Source organism: Lepeophtheirus salmonis, chromosome 1, assembly GCF_016086655.4.
Source record: "Lepeophtheirus salmonis chromosome 1, UVic_Lsal_1.4, whole genome shotgun sequence".
Lineage (NCBI taxonomy): Eukaryota > Metazoa > Arthropoda > Copepoda > Siphonostomatoida > Caligidae > Lepeophtheirus > Lepeophtheirus salmonis.
In genome coordinates this window covers 21,661,877-21,684,095 of record NC_052131.2, presented here as the reverse complement: position 1 = coordinate 21,684,095, position 22,219 = coordinate 21,661,877, and the positions used below count along the sequence as shown (strand labels likewise).

General features: G+C 30.7%; 1 protein-coding gene across 2 annotated transcripts in view; it reads right to left on the bottom strand.

Moving 5' to 3' along the window:
- The window catches only part of Cen (cerebellar degeneration-related protein 2-like), a 174,338-nt gene that overhangs the window by 92,539 nt on the left and 59,580 nt on the right, over positions 1 to 22,219 (bottom strand). For both annotated transcript variants that reach the window (XM_040715389.2, XM_040715367.2), the window contains exon 2: positions 5,596 to 5,791. In XM_040715389.2, the coding sequence (XP_040571323.1) occupies positions 5,596 to 5,791 (196 nt within the window). The remainder of the gene's footprint in view (positions 1 to 5,595; positions 5,792 to 22,219) is intronic.

Below are 22,219 nucleotides of genomic sequence, written 5' to 3'. Positions count from 1 at the left end.
TGATTACCTTGCATTTCTATTAACCTTGGTGCACGCTGATGTATATCACAAACATATTTTGATCTAAGAAATAATAATGTAGACGTATTAATTAACTTTAGCATGCGTGTACATATAACATGAAACGTGTATACCATATAGCCATTTTTACCAAAGAAATAACAATATTGTCGTTTTAATTGTTTCTGTTTGATTTTGTTATTGGTCTCTTATGTATATCATGATTCAAATGCATTTTCAGTATATGAAGAAAAGATAAACCCTTGTATGTAAAAATGAATAAAAAATTCGGATAAATTTATCCTTTTTATAGACTTGCAACAACTTTTGAGGCAACTAGATTGAACTGTTATAACCCATTGGTGCATTTGATGATAAACTGATGGCCCTTTTTCTATTAAATAAAACTAAAAGGATGAATATTAAGTAATGCAAACAACAAACATTTCGTAACTACTTCAGTGATTCCCCCCCCCTTATTTGCAATATTAGATAACATTTTGGAAATGTCAATATTGAAAGATTTTACCAACAATCTACACAAAAATATGTCGATTTACATATGTACAACAAATTGACTGATTTTTTTCATTATGTAAGAATTACACAAAGGAAAAATATTTGATATATCACAACCTTTCTGTCAATGGTTTCATATTGACGTTTAAAATTGACTTTTAAATACACTAAAAATGTACATATGAATATAGGATGTACTATACAATATGTCACAATGAGGATACCTTTGTGTCACGATTGTGACAGCAACAATTCATGTCTCCTACTAGAGTTTTAATTTTTTAACTACCAAACTTGAATTAAACCTGAGCAGGTAATTGGCAATCTGAACAGTGTTTCTTTATTTTCCATAGCTTTTATTATTATTTTTTCATTCTTGAGGAGAAAACCTCATAGTCAACTGCATAATCTATATAAATACAGTAAAGTTTGTCTGTATGTATATACAAGGGTGAAGGCAGATTATTGTCAAACAATTATTTGGCAGAGAATACACAGGTGGACGGGTTACAGAGAAGTGATTAAAGCTACAATATGTTGAAAAATAAAATAAAAAATTCAGAAAAAGTGTATTGTATCTTTGTTAGGTCGGATATTTTTCAGACCACCCTCGTATGTATGTATGTATACGAAAGGTTCAGTCATTTTTGGGTCTAGATAATTAATCGAAGAAATATCAAAATTCTAGCAACAATTGGGATTACCATCATTACTTTTCACTTACTAAGAGATCTACTAGTTTTTGAAGGCTTTGGGTTAAATTCTTAATAGAATACCAGGGGTATCAGTAAGGGGTGGACTCGAGTGGCTGTACCTCCCCCAAATTGAGGATCTGTCACTTTTTGAATAAAAAATTTAGTTTTGAATTTTTATTTGTGTATTTTCAATTTTTTTTCCAAAATATTAACTATTTGAACTTTTTTGTAAAAAATTTAATTTTTCAACTTTTCCCCAAAAAATTCTAAAAAACAAGAGCCCTCCCCTCCCCCCAAATACTATCAGGCAGAAGTCCCTGAATACCAAAATCCAATTTACAAATAGATAGATTTACAAACCTCTTTCCTTGGTTATGTCGCACTGTTTCCAATTGTAGCGTTTCGGAGAGTTATAGTTACACAAAAAATACATATCTGTTCTTCCTCTGAATATTCATATAGTTCCTCCCTTGTTGGACCCCTCTGATCTTGGTAATCTGCAGACCTTCGCATTAAAATACTTTAATTGCTGGATTAATATTAGTGGATTAGCGTTAGTGTTTATTTTCTTCTTCACCCTATCATAGTGGCTTGCAGCTAATCTAATGAAACTTCATGACAGCTAAGCTGCTACTCTCCAAAACACTTTACAAATTGTTAGGGTGACTTAGTCATCTTGTTAGTTTCTGTTTTTGAACAACAGCATATGATTTACAGCTCTAACTCTAATTATTTTGAGCACTTCTAATAAATTTAAAAAAACACAGCCTTAGTCATATTTTCCATAACAAAACAAACATCAAATGCTTTCTGTATAAATGATAAATTTTGTTACCGAAAAGAGGAATGATGTTTCTTACTCTGTTGCATAGCACAAAATTCATTTTGAACCTTTCTTATTTATCTTTTTTGGAGAAAAGGTTGACAAATCACCATGTATGAGTTTTGTTCTAATTTCTAACCAAGAATTGTAATTCAATCCAGTTAGACATATGTCAGTCCTAAAAAAATAAGAGAGAATCGACAACTCTAGTCATAAGTAGCTAGAGATGATGAAAAAAAAAACACAATCTAAATGCATTTATTAAGCCTATGATGATGTCATGGAGATATGGTAAGCCTAAAGAGTTGTTAATAAGGAATGAAGAAGTTATTATACTGTACAAAATGTTTTATCTCATATTAGTTTTTTTTTTAATCTACTTAAGCACATCCCTTGCTACAAAAACAAATTAAGAAGCCATTTATCATATTTTGTATATTTTGAGACATTTTTTCCCCTTGTCAAGGATATAATATAGGCTTTTGTAAACTCACATCATATCAATTTTACCAAATACGTCTTCAATGAGAATAAAAAAAGTAGGACCAGAGTAAAAAAAAAAAAATGTATATATTTGTATATAAATATCGTATTCGTGGTTCAACTGACATGATTATAGAATAACTGAAACTTATTAAGACAGATTTTAAAATCTTTAAATATAGTATTTGTTTAATATCTCGATTTCAATATTGCTTTAGTCAATAATTGTAAGGCATCAAGGGAAAAAGCAATGCAGTTTTTATTTAAATATGAGTATATATAAAATGTCCGGCATCAAATAAGGAGTTTTTTTTAAATTTATTACAACAAAAGTTTGGAGGATCTTATACAAATTCAGATCCAATAGAATGACATTGCTTGAATATTTGTCCAAATTATTGATAGATGTATAAAAAGATTGTTAAAGGAATGAGTTTCTGTTTTTTATGTGAGTTTTTATTTTATTTTTATGTTAAATATTTTAGGTGCGAGTTTACCTCCACATTGTATGAGATTCATGATATCATAATAAGTTCAAATATAGAAACTAACAAGTTGTTTTTTTTCCACTGCTTATCAGTATAATAATATCGGAGCAAGGACAAAAGAGGCAACTCGTGTGTGAACTTCTCTACACCGGAGCCAGTGCTAAGAACGCTCCAGAGACCATTAAAGGTGAGAATGACGTTGAAAGGGGTTCTTGCTCCAAAAAGAACCAAAACTTATGCAGCATCAACATGGGTGACTTCTGGACTGCCTCCATATAGCCCTCCTACACCCTTGACCTAAACCCCCTGAACTTTGCAGTTTGGGGTATCTTGGAGGATAATGTTTGCCGTACCTATCATACAAATTTGGATTTGCTCCGACCAGCCATTATGATAGCGTGGGTCGTCATGGACACGGCCTTCATCTTCAAAAACTGTCAATCTGTTAGCCGGCGTGACGAGGCTATTATTGCTTATGAAAGAGGATATATACACTAAAAAATATAGCTAAATATAATGGTAGTATTAAAACATATCACAAATTGGTTTTGAGTTGTTGTTTTTTTTTTCATTCCATAAAAATCACTTGTTTCGTAATAAAGGCAGTATTCTTCATGTTCCAGTAAAGGTTCAGAAACAGACTTGCTGGCTTTTAAAACAAACAGAGCTACATAATAAAATCCTAATGTTTCATAAACCATGATGACTATACTATATATCAGGAAAAATGTAACTCCATATTCGATCTGTTTCTTTCAATGTTACAAAATATGTTTAATTATTTGGGAGATCAGAAACTTTTGACCCATCCTTTTGTAGTGTAGAATGAAATATTAATGTGGTTCCCACGTTTTTTAAAATACAATGGCATGGAGAATTAATTAATTAGCCATGGTGAGTGTTATTTACCAACCAACCAAGCAACACACCCTCTTAAAAATATAACTTATCACCTTTTGTGAGAATTTATTATTACCCATTGTTTCAAAATTTCTATAGACTATGGAAGGGGGATGGGGGGTGATATAGTCTTTTGTCTGAGTTGTGTTAAAAAGACTTTTATAAAAATAAAATATTTAATATATTTTGATTTGAAGCTCTCTGTCACCTTTAATATCAAAAATAGCACCAGAAATAACATATTTCAATATTTCTATTTACACTATTTGTTGAAAATAGATGCTTTAACACTAAAAGCACTGAAAGTATGATTCTACCTCTAAGTACTAGGACGTCAATTTGAAGTCTCGATTAAAATCTACATGAAGATTATTGTAATTAATTACTATAAACTCCTTCCAAAAGCAAACGCCATTGCGTAAAAATAGTTTTCCAAATAACAGATCGAATTTAGGGACGTCAAAGTGAATCATTCTGCTTCTTAGTAATGCTATTTTTATCAAAAAAATTGTTTGCCAGCCAATTATAAAAATTAAACTATCGCTACCCACAAATAGATTAATAGAAGTTATAAATATCAACAAAAGGGGGAACCGTTTTTATTTTGGTTAAATTTAATTGAAGTCCGAGACAAACGTCATTTTGAGCTGCTGCCTTTTACCGTAAAATAATTTATTGAAATGGATAAATAATGTGTTAAGACTCGATCCAAGATCAATTTTGTTTCTGTTTGGTTTGAAGTGATTTTTTCTAAGGCTAAGTGTCGATCGAAACCTCCGTTTCCGAAATTTAATTGTGAACCGTTTTTTTCGGTCAAACTCTGAATAATTATTTATTATATGTGAAAAATCCAGACCGATCCCAGTATTACCCACTGGACTAAGAGATGGTGGTAGTTTAATATAATAATAAAAAATGACTCTATTAGAAAGTACACAATCTATCAAGCATATATTTCAAGTGCAGCACGTTTAGTGTTTGTTTAGCAGCCGTCACTAGTGAACGTTCTCAGTGAATTGGTGAAAATAAATTAAATTGGTCAATGTTATGTGGTATTAGTGATACTTAAATTACCTCAATCCAACTAATATAAAAGTTGAACTGAATTCTACTCTAAGTGAGTCGACTCCTTCGTATACAAAAGTAAAATTAAGTCGAGTTTAAAATAGACCGTACCAGCTGCCTATACAAGCATTGCAGTGGTCGGACAAATGAGGTGACGACTCCATATATTGAGCAAAAAATTCAAAAAGCAGTACTGGTGGATCGTTGAATGGAAGTTTTGGGGGAAAATACCTATCTATATTTTTTGTTTATTTTTAAATCCTTCTTTTTTTTTTTTTTGTTTAAGTGTATAGAACTATTTCCCCCAGAAACTTTGTTTCTTGTTTGTTAGGTCGGGTATTTCTAGGACCGCCATCGTAGATTGGCACAACAAAAGTATACTAGTTTTAGACCGCTTCAGTGTTTTCAAACCGAACCCCAAGAGAAATTAGAGGCTGAAAAGAATGGAATCAACTCTAACTCAAAAAAGAAAAAGGGATACAAAGTTTACTATAAGTTTAATTTGGCATCTTAGCTAAAGTAATTGAAATGAATTAGTCAACATTAAAAAAAAAAAGAAGCAAGGGAATAAGTACACATGTTAATTATAATGAGTTGTCCCAAGGGTAAAAAAATGTCTTACCCTTGAAAGTAGTGTGGAGCAGATGAGGAGGACGTAGACATGTGAGATAGTTGAAGGTAGTCCATAGAAAAATCATCGTCCATTTCTTCATCCCCTAATTCAAAACTTGAAAAGTCATCCTCATCCTCACTAGCGTTATCGTAAATCCCAGATTCGATATTTTTGAATAAATTTTGTCGAAAGGAAAGTTGGTTATCTGGAAGGGAAAAAAGAATACATGTAGTTAGTTATTTTCAAAAACTAACTTTGGTACAAAAATGAAACATGGAAATAAGTAGATGATTCTTTTTTACTATTATGATATTACACTGCTATATTCTTGAAATTCCCAAAGTTTTAGATATCTACAACATATGTTAAAAAACTAAGTCGAAAAAAGCTTTGTTTCTCACATTGTACCTGCCTATACATACACTAGAGTTTCTCTCTTTGGGATCCCTTTTTCCCGGGATTTTATTGTACACGTATGGTAAATTCTTGCATTAAATTATTTCATAATATAGTGAAATCCGACCATAGTCAGAAAACGCTTATGGTCAATGTTCTCCCATATACCAATTTTTTAATACAAGAAATACTTTGCATCGAAGAAACACAAAGTCAACCATCAGCATAAAGTCAACTTTTTCTTTCCCCTTTTTGTTATCAAATTCATTTTGAAGCAGTATGAGATGTAAAATTTCATTACTCTTACTACTATTAATCGGCCAACAAAAAAAGTCAAATGGATTCAAATTTTTACTCTGGGCACAAACTTATTTCTAATCCACTTTTGTGCTCATTCCATTCTGTTCAGCCTTTAAGTGGGGCTTTCTTTCTAATTTAAGACTTATATCTAGAGTTGACATTTTTGTAAGGAAGAACTAAGTCTGGAAATTAAAAATGGAAAAATGGTTGTTGCGTGTGTTCTTTCTTCTTTTCTGCTCATTATTTAATAATAGACAATAATGATGCTAACTACTCCCTCTAAAGTAAGCATTCTCACCTATTTTGGGAGTAAATCATTTTAAAAATGCATAATCAAATTAAATATATATAACTTTAATATAATTATAACACAATGCAACAGCGTTTTTGCCTGCAGGCTGAAACCCACATTTATTATTCTTATTTAAGCCAAAGAACACGAATATGACCATTAAAACTTTCAATTCATGAAGGTTTGGTCTTTAAATTCTTTTTTTTAATCAAGTTTTTAGGGTATAACTAAAATTAAGTGCCATATTTCAACATGAAAAAAAGATATATATGAAAATCGAAGTCAATAATAAATCGATAAAGACATTTCAGTATTTAAAAAATGAATTATTTATTACGTTAATCTGAATACATTTAATAAAAATGTATATATCACCCAAAAAATTGAGTAAAATGAAGGACCTTAAATAGATGCTAATATCTTTTTTATTATTTCTTCAAATGCTTTATATCATAGCTGAACTTATAAATATACCTTATATTTCAATTTTTTTTAAAAGCCTTTAAAAAAGGTCCATTTGATTGAGTTATGGTCAATTAAGCCTATAATATTTATTTAAAAAAAATAATAAGCTGGTTAGGTTACGTGAATATAGATTACAACAATATTCCGACGAAAAAAATCATTAAATAAGAGTCTTTATAATTACCTAATTTATATGTAAGGAGATGCTTCACAAATATATAATTATTCACAGTAAGTAAATACTAATCAATTAATTTGAATATGAAGCATCATGGGACAATTTGTTTCAATTCCCTTATATATAAATTATGTAATCAAATACACTCATAAATAATTAAATTTTTTCGTCGGAATATTTTTTGTAATCTATATTCGCGCAACCTAACCAGCTTATTATATTTAAATTTTTAAATAAATATTATAGACTTAATTGACCATAAATCAATTTAAAAAAATGTATATTAATGTTTCTAATGATATTTTTGTTTTGATGAGGACACAACATTTCTTCAGGAGCTAACTAAGGAGCACATCCCATGCCAAACTTTATCCAAATCATTCTCAAACCAACATGACTTTCATGTAATAAGAGATAAATTGTAATCAAAGGTATCTGAAGCTTTTATTTATTTTGTCATCTCCAAATACCATCATTTATTCATTCAAAATAACTGTAATTCAAGAAATAATAACTTTATATGAAATGTTAATAAAAAAACGTTGGAAGGGGAGTATATGACTTTTTTGTTTTATAAAGGTAGAAAAACCCCTTTTAATGACAAAATATGCTGTGCGACAGTATAAAATAATCTTGAACAAAAAACAAATATCTCCATATATTTATTAGTGATGGGACCATTCATCAGAATCGGAATCAAGACACACTTTTATAAGTTATGAACAAAAAATAGTGCCCCCCCCTAATTTTATTGTCTTTGAATTGACTTCCTAAATTTGAAATTTTTCTCAACAAAATTTCAAATTATTTTATTTTAAAAATTTAATTTTTGATTTATTTTTCCAAAAAAAATTATATTTTTTGAAAACAGGTATGGATTTTTGAAATTTTTTTTAAAATAAACAATTTTTTATTTAATTTTTTTATTAAAAAATTTAAAACTTAAATTTTTTTGAAAAATATTCGATTTTCAAAAAAAATAATCCAAAAAACAAGCCCCTGTCCCCCAAACAATATATATATATATATACTGTATGTCCAAAAATTGATGGTGGTATTAAAAATATCCGTTTTATATTTAAAAAATATATTTTTTTGTCGGAATGAAATGACATTTGGCTTATACAATCATTAGGCAATTTTTCTGATGCAATCATTTTCGATGATTGCATCCTCTTTATTTTGGCAGTTAAGTATACTACCTGCAATATAATTGATGAATATGCAATCTGAGTTAAATCCCTCTCTTCTGATATAAAATGAGGACCATTTAAGATATTTTTATTAGTCAATATTCATCATCTATGAAAAAAAAAAAGATAGAAAAAAGCAGTAGACAGTCTTCATCGTGCTGGCAAATCATCCCATCAAATTTTTAGATCTTCAATCAGTCTCAGTTTTGTTAAATATAACGTTAAAAAGATTCCAGAGACTAGGAACGTTGATGATAAACCAAGAAGTGGACGCCCAAGGTCAGTTCGGAATCCGAATAACGTCCGAAAGGTTAAATTAAAAATATACAGACAACTCAACAAATCAATAGCAAAAATAGTGAAGGAGATCAACGTGACTTCAATGTATCGAATCATCCATAAGGACCGAGGGATGGATTCTCTGAAGTTTTGTTACGGTCAGAATCTCACGGAAGAAACAGATTCAAAGAAGTAAAACGTTATTAGAACTTTGCACATGGAGAGGAAATATTTTCTTTTCGGATGAGAAGAGATGGGACCTGGATCAAAAATTCAACCGTCAAATCGATCGGATCTTGGGCTCATCGTCAAAAGATGTATCCTTAGACAATTTAGAACAATTTCGAAACGGGTTAATAGTCTATCCCCTTTGTTTTTGGCTGGGATTTCAAGTAAGGATATAAGCTTCCTTTGGTTTTTGGTTTTTATTCCGGAGGGCCTCCGTATGAAGATGAGTGACTAAATTTCATTTGTTTTGGAGTATGTGATCCTTCCGTAGTTTAAAGCCAATATATCAGCGTTCAATGCAAAGAGTAGCTGAAAGCAAATATTCATTTTTGGGACAAATCTATGTGGCCCACTTCGAGTCCAGATCTTAGCCGCCTCGACTACTTTGTGTAGGGTTATCTCGAGTCGAAGTTAAAAACTCGTCAATATTTAAATTTGGAATATATCCATGCCTCAATTCAGATGGAATGTTCAAAACTTCCTAAATTTATGGTGCTTGCAGCATTCCAATAACCTCTAAAGGAGGTAGTCGATAAAGGACCTAGTTATATTGAATAATTTATCACATATAGAATAAAAAAATAATAAATTTTCTAAAATATTTAGTTAAAGTGTTTTTCTCTACGATCAATCTATCACTCAATATAAAAAATCTAGAAGGTTTATAACTTATGGTCACCCCTGTATATTAATACAGGAAAGTTTGTCTGCCTCTCTGTTTCTATGGATATTCTATAGTTACAAACCAAAGTTTGTCTATCTGTCCATATGAATAGGTTAGAAACTTTTCAGAGAACCCTCGTATATTATGAGCAAATACATTTCTTATTTTCTAAAACAAATACTGTATACATATACTATGCAGAAATAATTCAGAATCTACCCTTCCATAAAATTACAATATTAAATGATAGCCATAAAACTAAAATACATAGCTATTTGAAATTTAGATATGCTGTTAATTTGACAATTGCTATGGCCAAGAGTTAAAGCCAAAGAGAATCAAAGGAATATACCTTTAACATGATCATCCATCTCAAGAGAAGCTATAATTTTGAGTTGTGTACGCTAGGAGGAACGACAGGATAAAAATTTTATTCGAACTATCTCTGTTTAAACATTGTAGGACCTCATTGCACTGTGTCCACAGTTTGAAAATACATGACGTCATGACAATTTATATGTAAAATCTTTCTATACCGAATTTTAATTAAGACCGATTTCTTTTGACTTAACTAGACTGATTTTTCCTTTGCATCAGACGAGACCGAATTTTACCCTTGGACCGTTGTAGACCAAATTTTCCCATGAGAATGGTTTGGTCTGAACTTTTTTAAAGGACCAAATTAGTTCTGTCCAACAAAAATCACAACAGTCTTATACTGGTCTAGGTTTTCCAGACCCAACCCCAACACGAGAATGTACGCTTGAAATATAAAATAAATTACTTCAACTCTACGATATTTATAAAGATTATTTTATCCCATAATTTCCTAGAATGCCATACTGAAGGACAATTTCCCGGGAAAGGATAAACTCAAGTACTTACTTCAAATTATCAGATATCAGAAAATGGATGCCATACACGAACACGTAACATAAAAAACTACTTATAAAAACTTAATACAACATCTGTTGACTGACATAGATAGAAAAATAAGGACTCCATTTCTCAATGTTTGCAAATCAAAAAGTGAAGCAAATTTAAATAAGTAAAAGAACACATTTAGAATCATAAAAAAAACGACGAAAGGCTACAAAAGAACAACAACAGCCAACACATTTATGCGATTTTATTTCCTTTACAAAAAAAAAAGAGAAAGAAAACCATTTTAAAATATGGTCTCTACATCTAAACAAATTCTTACGTTATATGAAAGTTTTATATGAAATGTGAGACTTTCATTATATAAAGTATATACATATATACTTTTTGACGAGTTGATGTTTGAGTTAAGGATCAATGAAAAGTGTATACATATGTATTGGTGTTGGGATTTGATTTGAAAATCCTAGACCGTTATGACTTTTAGTGCACCAAACTAATTTGGTACTTTAAAGAAGCTGGATCGGACGGCCTGCCTCCAGCCCAGAGCTCAACCCCCTAGACTTTGTAGTTTGATGTGTCTTGGAGTAGACTGTCTACGGGACCTCTCATTCAAATTTTGTATTCACTCCGATCTGTCATCATGACAGCGGGGTGCACCATGGACACCAAGAGCTGCCAATATATTAACGGGCGTATCGAGAATGTTATTGTTTGTAAAAGAGGAACATATTGAACAAAAAATATAGCTAATTATAGTATTAATGCATATCACAAATTGGTATTGAGTTCCCTTGATTCCATAGAAATCATGTTTTTTTATAATTTAGTCATTCTATACAAGTTTTGGGTCCCCACTCCGTACAACTCATAAATCAGGATAAAGGAAAAAATCGGTCCGTAGTTTGAGTCTGAAGAAAATTGTTTGTATATTCGGTCTGGACCAAAAAAAAAATAGTTTCGTACAAATTCTCAATAGTCATGCATTTCATTTTTATCATTACAGTAAATCGAGTACAGCGTGGTGTCACAAACCCCTTTTTGTGAATGTTTTTGTGTATGTGTGTGTGGGGGGGTTTCTGAAGCTCCATCTTTGTTTGTTAATTTCCTTCTATTGGCCTTTACATGGCATTCATATATTTTTAGATTTTAAAACAATAAAGACAGAGACACAAACAAAATGAAGCATGCGAATAAATAATAAACAGACACACGATACATTATGTAATAATGACATTTATACGAAAAAATACTAGGTATTATAAATATTTTAAAACACTCGTATACAGCTTCACCATGCTTAAAACTCCTCCTGTGTCTTTCGCCTTGCTTGACCTTATGGCGTACAAAATATACTGTGCTTTTGTAAGGGCAACATTAACTTTTTGATTGTCTGTCCCACTAAAAAAGGTTCAAACGGCATCACTCTGGTGCTTGCACCTAAAAGAGGCATCTAAAGAACTTCTCTAAATATTATATTTAAAACAGGAAATTCTCAAAAGAAATGTTTCTTAGTTTTAATGCAAAAGTTACAGATCGATTTTGATAAAACTTGTTACTAAGATTAAATAAGGTTAAAAACTTACTGTGGTAAAATGTCATTAAATTTTTGAGAGGTAAGCTCAAAATAACAAAAAAAAGTACAAAAGTCATATCAACCATAACTTTGAAATAAAATGAGATACATAACTCAATTGCGCTCTACTGAGTGTCTATTTTACTTGAGTTGAGTAGCCCTGTACAAAAATAACTTAAATGGTAAGTGATGAACGAGCTGATTTTTGGCAATATTGTGAAAAAGACCATCATAATTACGCATCACAAAAATCCATGTATTTCTTTTGATAAAAATATAAGACATATGGAATGTTTACTTTAAACCGAGTGATTCATCAATATGTTTACTAATAAAGGGCTCATAGTATGAAATAAATAAATGTAGGATTACCCGTATATATAAAACCACAAAAATCCCAAATAAACCCTAGTACATATGTATGTATTTAGGTACATTTTTAAGTTCCGTAAAATAAAAGTACATGTCAAAATCATAAGCTCTAATCAATTACGTACCTAGTCTTAATAATAAAAAAAGAAATGAATGAATTATAATGTACGAATTAATTTATTAAATACAGTAAAAAAAAAAGTTAAAAAAATGTAATTGATGTGATCCCTTGATGTCAAAATCAGGATTTGTCTAAACAAATGTACGTACATATGAGCGAAGTAGCTTATATTAAACTAATAAACAAAATGACTAAATAAATCCTTATCAGTGTTGGATTCAAGATATAACTATTTTGAGTTTGAGTAAAGGCAACAGACAAAGAAAATATCATTTTTATTGTACTATTTAATTACCTCTATGGAGATTCCAGATCTACAACACCATATTATGAATGCTCAAAATGATAGCAAAATTTTTTTTTTATAAAATTAATAATGCAAAAAGCATTGACTTAAGCGATGTAGCTCAATAGACAACACACTCATGAAAAATTATATATTAGCACTTAATTTGCGTAGGTTCGCACCACAATCCTTCTTAGAGAAGGAAGTATATTTATGAATATGGACTTCTAAGAAGATTCCTAGGAGAGATGGAGCAAATGTAATACTATTATGTTTACTTATACTTAATCAGTACAACTCTATCTGAGCAATACAAAGGAACATTAAAAAAATACACACAAGAAAAAATTATTGGTACAAAGAAAGATTTTCCCTCAAAATATGTATAAGGAACTTGTCGTAGTATCCGCCATTGCCTGGAGTAATTAGGCGTCGACTGAATGGTATATGTTTTTTTTTAATAATATAGAAGATAACTCCCCTAGAAATCCTCAGTAATATACACAATTTTTCGTGAACACACTCACACGTAACTAACTCAATAGTTATATCAATTCAGATGAACTGGTCTTTCCTTGATAAGAAAAGAATTATATTTAGTATTGTGTCAGTCCTTATTTATTCAGTTTCATCCTGTCCATTCTTAGGACCGTACGTTAGTCTATAGACTAAACTACTTGCTGGCTCATCATGTCATATTTAAAAAAAAATATATGAAGTCGTTTTTAGTATTCTTTTATTCTTGAGAAGAATATTGAGTAACTACTTACGAGTGTGCTTTACGAAAAACGGAAAGTAACACTTCCCAAGAAGGATTTTTTGGGAAGTTATCTTCAATATTATTAAAGCAAAGTGTGTACTACCGTTAGGTTTATAATAATCAGGATGTGTGTTTACAAGGATTAATATGATTGCTGCTGTTTTGGTATTTATAGGATAATGATCAACTAAAGGCTTCCAAACAAATGTTTTATATTGGTATCATTGTAATTATTTTAACAGTTAAGACAATATCCACTAAAAAGAATACGTTCCTCTTCCATGTATTGACTTAACCATTAGATGTGGTCAATTATTTATGTAACATCTTATTCCTTATTAAATGGTTCTTGGTAGGTATTTCCTGTAAAATAGCTATAATTATACAATAAACTATGACAAAATACTTTACTAATTATTTCAGGAAAGTTGGCATTCCATAGAACGTGTTAAAGAACTAAACTTCCAATAAATGGCTATAATTAGAATCATGAACATAATTATTTATTGTGGGCACAAATAAATAATTATCTAGTAATTAAAAGTAGATACATAAATCATAGAATGAGAGGTCATATGGATTATATGGAGATGCAAAAAATAATTACTACGTTTGGGTGAAGTTTACACGCTTTAAATCATTGGGGTAGGGGAGAGGTGGTTACGAATTTACCTTTATGGCATAATAATTAGCTTTTGGAATTCAAAATACAGTATTGGGAATAATAAGCGTGTACACTGTTCTTAATAGGTGGACAATCTTGAGTTGGAGCCAAAAAATAATTTATGACAAGTAATTTTATTCCGCTGAAATTGCATAAAATATTTCTCCCTTAATTGATGATTGAAAATAAGAGGGAACTAATTCCATGAATTCTTCTATGAAGAAGGAGATACGCCTTCTAAACTTTTCTGGATCTTAGATGGACTTATATTAAGCATAATGGGGATTTATAAAATCCTACAACGTTATCCGAGTACTGAAAGTGCTCAACTATAGCCTCGTAAAATGAGAATTTGGCATGGAATTTTGGAATGGAAGCAGTTAAATTTGTAAGACTGAGAATACATCGAAATTGTGTTCAGTCAATAAATAGAATAATTAATTCAATGGGAATGAGCCTTAAAAGAATGAGGAGAATAGTCAGGGAGGATATTCAGATGAATTTGCTACAGACCCAGAAACCGACATCAATACTCTGACAATTGCAGAAGGAAAAAAAGAAAAAGAGTTCCAAACCTCCTCAAAAAAAGTCATATGAGCTGGGCATTTCGTTTTCCGAGAAGAAAAGTTATTTACTCTGGATGCTATTAAAAATAATCAAGGAGATAGAATCCTACCCAAAGGTATCTGTAAGGTTCCAGAAAATAAGAAAAAAATAACTAAAGGTGTCAAACCAGCATTTTTCATAGTCTGGACAGAAATTTCAACCCAAAGGGAAGATACTTCCACAGATTTTTCTCGATTAAGAAGTGAAAATCAATTCCCAAACTTACATAGACCCCATCTTGGTTTTTTTATACAATATTTTGCACCCAGTCATCCCTCCAAAAAAAACACAAACATTGATTGGCATCGAATATACCATTTTGGCCTTGGTAAATTTGGCCACCTCATTCCACATATTTAAATCCTTTAGATTATTTTGCACAAGGATATTTGGTGACGAAGGTTAATCAATCCCAGCACTTTAAAACGTGATATTGTACGGGAATGGAACAAAATTTCCAAAAAATATATTCATGACTCTTTAAACTCTATGAAGAAACGTTTGTAGGTCTTATTCAAAACCAAGGTAGATATATTGAATAAGTTAATATTATTTCTTATTTGCATATAAATAACGAATACATTTGGCCTTTATATTTAATAAATATGGGTGCACGCTCATTTTCCCAATACTGTAATTAGAGACAAAGTATATCAGAAAATCATTTTTTTCAAAGGCTTTAGGCAGATCTGATGAAAGGAGGATAAATATCTTGAGTGCGTTGAGTTTCCGGTAAACGATAATCAATCAACGTCGGATCCTCACTCTCTCATATTTGTAAGAATTAAACTTATTACGTTGAAAAAATTGAAGTACTTTTCAATTTTGTTCCTCATCAAAACAGTGTCTCTGATATACAGATGTGAAAAATTATATGGCAATGGAAGAAAATGGTATTGTAGTTGCAACCTAAAGTGTTTTTTTTTTTTTTTTTTTTTTTCAAACCTCTTAGAAAAGAAAACAATAAGATTTATGTAATTGCTAGAGCTTGAAAGATGAAGGATGACGATTTATTGTGGAGTAATATGGGAAAGTCTTAGTTGGACTCGGTGTAGAATTGAGGATCGACATCCGAGTAATTCAGCAATATATTCTTGTTAAATACCAAGTGGGATTATGTGTTTTTTTTTTCATTTCAAAGCTGCTCACAGCTTATTTAGTGAGACGTCATGACAGCTAAGCTGCTCTTCTCCCAAACATTCTTCAAATTCTCAGAGTAATCACATTAATTTTCATTTTTTTTAGCAGAGCGGCTTATCATATTATTTTCAACAATGCCCATACACATTATGTCCAACTATCTTGGTAGAAGTGGTATTGGGATCAAAGTTACTGTTATTTTGAAGTTCAAAACAATGTAACTTTCAGTACCAATTTATTAACCAAATTAAGATACTTTAGCTGTTATATCAATAGGGCAGGATCAAACTTAAAAAAATAAATCATCTGTAAGGTGGTGTGACAGCCTGTAGTTTGAGTAGGAGGGGGGCAACATAAATAAATTAAAGGCGGTATTTATTTTTAATTTTTTTTTGCACCCTATATACAATCTTGAATTTGAAAGTCATAAATATATTTAATGATATTATCGTCGAAGGAATGGTATTATTTTTCCGTACAAAGGCGCCTCTCTCTATTGTTTTGTTTACAAACTCATATAAGTAAACAACACACATGCCTCATTTTAATGTTGACAATTTTTTAGCCAATTGTTGTTGAAGTATTAACCAATCGGTGAAACGATGACCACGTGATAATTTTTTCGCAAATTATGTAGTCTTCCATAATTATTTTCTGTCCGATAGGGGTGTCCGTAGGGGATGGGCTGTAGCCCCCCACCAAATATCCAAATTCCCGAAAAATTACATTCTTCAAATTGTTTTCTAACAAATTTAATTTTCTGTCAATAGCTATGGATTTTAAATAGCTTTATTTTTTTTCCAAAAATTTAATATTTGAACTTTTTTAAACTTTTGTGAATAGCTAAGGATTTTTTATTAAAAGAAAAATCCAAAAACTAAGCCCCCCAAAATATAATCCTGCGTACGCCTCTGCACTTATGGTACCATAAATATTAATCTGAGTAAAGTCAACTACATAACTTTGATGAATTCACCGATTTAATTCAAGTAACAAGGTGACATCTGTAAAGGTAATGATATCTTTGGAGTAAAAGACAAAGTAATCGATTTCGTTATAACTCCTTTCCGCGTTCAGAAACGTTAACAAACACGATTTATTTTCGCCTCCATCCCAGTTGTCCTTGGTCTGAAGAAAAAATTTGTTTCACAAGAACCGTTAGTTTTTATTTTCAATTGATATACTGGGCTCAAATCAGAAATTAATTTAGTAATTCAATAAAACCTTTCCAATGTTTCATTCACGATTCGCTGGGACAAGATGTAGTTGTATCCTTTTAAACCTACCGTTCTCATAATAAATGAGCTATGGCATTAAACTGAATCCCTAGAAAGAATACCTCATGAGGAAAATTTGAAAAATATAAAATATTTTGTCATAAAGAGAGTGTTGATTCATTAGCGATTTATATTCAATCCTAATGTATCCATTAATAGTAATTATAACATTAGTATTAATATTGAAGAACTGTAATGGCTCTACTAATGGAAAATTAAGAACTATTCATCAGTATTATTTTTGTACAATTATTTTATTGTGAGTAAAGGTAAAAATATTATTATAACATTAATTAATTATAGGTACATAATAAGGAAATAAACCAAGAGACTCTCAATTTATGTAATGCAACACATTTATAATCAATTAAACTTTTTAATCAAGCATAGCAGAGCATATCGAATCTCTTTATTATAGAAAAAACTTAATTCATAATTAATTCTTGACTGTTTATGATAACAACTCATTCAAATCGACTATAGTAATAAATAGATTCATTCTTCAATTGTTCATGGTCTCAAAACTTTTTGATTAAATCATTATTATGATACACATAAAAGAAAGTATCGTGTAATCAAGTATTTGTTGTTATCTTCTATTATTTTTTACAGTTTCTTAACGGAACACATGACAAGGTACAACGAATGCATATGTATACATATTTTTATATATCACAGACATGATGTGAAATGAAACTGCAAATATGTGATCATACGTAGAAAAAGAAAACACGAATATCACGCCAATTTTATAATATCAGAAGAATATGCCAGAGAAGAATGAAATGGATATCCGTCGATCAATCTACATTGCATTATGGCGCACTTTTTTAAATGATTTTTTAGAAGTAAGATAAATTGGAATTCAAAAGTTCCTGTTATAGTTAGTTATGCAAATTGTTAGCATTTTGGGCAAGTTAACGAAAAGAAAATCAATATGGTAACCCTGTGAACCCTGATTTATTTAGTGTAGTGCACTCCCGTTTTAGAATCCGTCCATAGAACTGTCATTACTAAATATGATTTAAAAAGAACGAATAAATAATGTTGAGTCACGTCATCAATAACCGAACTTAATAAGTTTTTAGGACTAAGATGCCGGACTGAACTGAACCTGACGGGACTGCAGTCTTCAGGCCTAAATAAATACTGACAAGATATTAGTTTTATTATTATTATTTTTTATTTTATCAAAAGATCAAATTTAATATAAGGGAACACCTTATGTGACTGGAGTCGCAGAGGCTCTTGCACATTAAATAGGCCTCACGCTTGATTGAACAGAGAAAATTGAATTAAATTCAAATTTTATTTTTCTATTAAAGTAATTAATTATAATACTTATGCTAATCCCAAGTTTCTATCTAGATTGAATGAGGGTCCCGTGCAATTTGTTTTATATAGATCAAGCTTGCCCAGACTATTAAGCTTCACTTTGAGGCCGGTTGAAGCGCCTTATTGAGTGATAATTTACTTTATATTGTATAAAATATGAGTTAAATGTTCTTTGTAACAAGATAATATCTAGTAATAAATGCTTGAGATTTAGGTATAAATATGTTTCATTAATCTTAAGTGGGCCATAATTTAAATTAAACACAGCACATTATACATCTACCAATTAAAATATGAAAAAAATATCTTTTTTCTTCAATGCAATTGCTTCTATGAATACATAGGTGATTGATATATATATATATTGAAAGAGAGGCATCATGATGTAATTCACGAAATAATTCATGAGAGAAGATATTTGATTAATCATTTCAAATGGTCTATTAATTAAATAACAAAGGTTGTGGGAATTAAACTCTTGATGTAGATTGTTAGAAGGGTTGTGGTGTCGGATGATTTTTTTGAGAATCCGACTACGAATCCAACTTTGACTACATCTATTTTAAATTATTTCACTAAGACTCCGACTTTTTGATTACTTCTAGACTGATTTAGACCTATAACTTGGTACAGATTGTAGACAAAATTTAATAGCTTCCAAACCCTAGACCAATTTTTTCCGTCTTTATATATAGACCAATTTTTTTCAGTCTCAATATATGGATAGATTTTCTCCCTTATCCTAATTTATGAGATGTACAAATATGATTTATGTCCCATGTATAATTTTATATGACGTTATTGTGCCATTTTGAAATACAAATGACGTTATCAACATTTTATCCATAGAATCGTGCTAGACTGAATTTCAAATGAGACCAATCCAGACCATTTATTTTTCCTGACTGATTTAGACCAAATATTTGATTGAAACTGGTCCGGACCAAACTTCTTTTGAAAGACCGAATTAGTTTGCTCCACAAAAATTTAACCGTCTCGGAACGGTCTTTGATTTTCAACCCGAAACTTAACTCTTCTAAACGGTGAAATTACATATTTGGCACTTTAAAAAGGGCCCTTTCCAGATGAATCAATGAATGTTCAGAAAATTAATATGGGAATTGAGTTGTGGGAAGATTGACAGATGACAGTTTATGTCAGCGAGAGTTGTAGTACTCGAATAGTATTCTGTGTGAAGGGCAATAAAGATTTTTCTATTTCAGATTAGTTAAGTATAGGGAATAAAATCTTCCTTAAGATTTTCAAAATTGTACACATATGAATGCTGAAGAATACAAAGTGCAATAACGAACTCTGGCGCTTCAGATTTCCGGAATATATGATGTCAAAATTGCTCAATATTTTTTTTAGGTGAAATATACATATATCCATAGCACTTAGAAGCCAAAACACCGGCATGGAGTCAACAACAGAAGATTTACCGCCTATTACTTTTTCATAGGTGGAAGGGAGGTGTGCTGTTATGATGACTTTGGAAAATAATGATCTGGATATTAGCAATATGGAGGTATCAAGCATGACAAGATAGACTGAAGAAGAGTTGTAGAGTTAAGGAAGGCTCTGAAGACCAAGGATTCGAGGGGACTGATCACAAGGAGCACAGCAGGAGGATCGTCCGCACCAAAGAATTCATCTGTATGGTGCAGAGGTTGATTAATATTAACCCAATACTGTCGTTTGAATGCATGGAACAAGAGCTGAACACCAATAAGATGAAAATTATTAAAAGTGTCCAATGATGTCCAAGAATATTTGGCATCTTTATCATCTCCCGACCTGAATCCGATGGACTATTTTGTCTGGAGCTAACTTGAGTCAAAAGCAATTGCAAGGGTACTTAAACCACCAACAAGTACCTGATTATCTTTGTCATCCTGGAATACAATTATTTAGAGCAAGCTCTAGTTACCGGAGCTAGCGGACGGTTAAAGGCCCGATTTGAGGCCTTCACTGAGACCAACAGAAGCAACATTGATTGTTATATAATCTCAATTATGACATCCGTTGCTCAATTTTGTCTTTGAATCAATCTTAATCTAAATCTTATATGATAATTTTAAGTACATAGATCAAAAGTACCGTATCGTTGTTATACCCTATATACACATTATAATATATAATTTATATCACTTAAGCAGAGTATTCTGAAGATTTGTATCGAATCTAATTTGATTCCATCTAGAAATTCATTGTATATAAAACTCGAGTCTGGTCTCAAATTCTGAAAAACTGAACTTGAATACTTCAAGTGATAAATCCTTATCTTTAAAATAGAAAGGTAGTAAGAAATATCAGTACGAATACTTTAGTAATCATACACAAAGCAGAGGGATGTAGGTATAAATGCGCGCAAAGTCTTGAACTGAGTCTTTTCCCTTCGTCTAGCACGGATTTAATCAAAGAAAGAAAAAAATAATTATCGGAAAAAGATATTGCAAATTATTTCGAATCTAATTAACAAGGTGCATACATGAATGAATAAGTATCGCCTTTTTTGTATCCATAAAATTGTAGGTACATGTATGAACACAAGGGCGGTTTGTTTTTCGACTTTTTTCAAATTTCGATTATGGCTAGTTCTTAAAAGTTGCAATATGGTTAGAAAATAATCTATGCAGATTTTATATATTATGTCATCTATAGGTAGCAAATCTCGTTCAAAGTTTGAAAGGAGACAAAAATTATTTATTGCATCATAAAATACAGCATTAATCTTTATCTTGAATAAATTAATTGGGATAATACATTATTTCAACTTATAAAAAACATTCATAAAATTTTTTTCCTGAACTTAGAGAGCAAAAAGAGTGAATAAATAAGAAAATTTTGATCTTTTCTTCCTGGAAATATATAAAAAATGATCCGCGCTATACGGGGATCATCACATTTTCCTAACTTTTTTTTAATTTTTTGTTCCATAGGACAATTTTAGAATAAACTTTATTAACACTTTTGAAAGGTTCAGAAAATGTCTATCAAAGTTATTGTATACAAAATAACTCAAATGTCTTGTAGGGCAAAGCACATTTGTATAGGTAAATTCCATACTAAAAGACAACTTTTCCACACTACTCATAATTGAAATTCGAAAAAAGTTGAAAAACAATCCACTCTAATGAACACATACCTATATTTAAATAGGTAAGTACCTAATCCTGGATGAGAATAAAAAAGCTAGAGGATTATAAAGAGACAAGCTACATCTTCCCCCTTCATCCTACTCCGTCCCTTCTTTCTTCCTCTTCAACCGTAATTTTTTTTTATACCCCTAAAATGGAAGAAATGTGATATTTTTATATTATTATTTCTATGAAATAGTATAATGTATCAAATTTTTCAGTGGGTATTTTTAAAGATCATGTACAGACATGTCTAGTAGATCGGTTTAATTCACTTTTTTTTCGAATTTCGATTGCAAATAGTGCAGAAAAGTTGTCATATGGTTAGAAAATAACCTATGCAAAATTTCATTGCGTTACGACGTCATCTTTAGGTAGCACATCCCGTTCAAAGTTTGAAAGGAGACAAAAGTTCTTCACTTCGTCAATAAGGATTAAAATACTGAATTAATCATTATTTTAACTAGATTAATTATAAT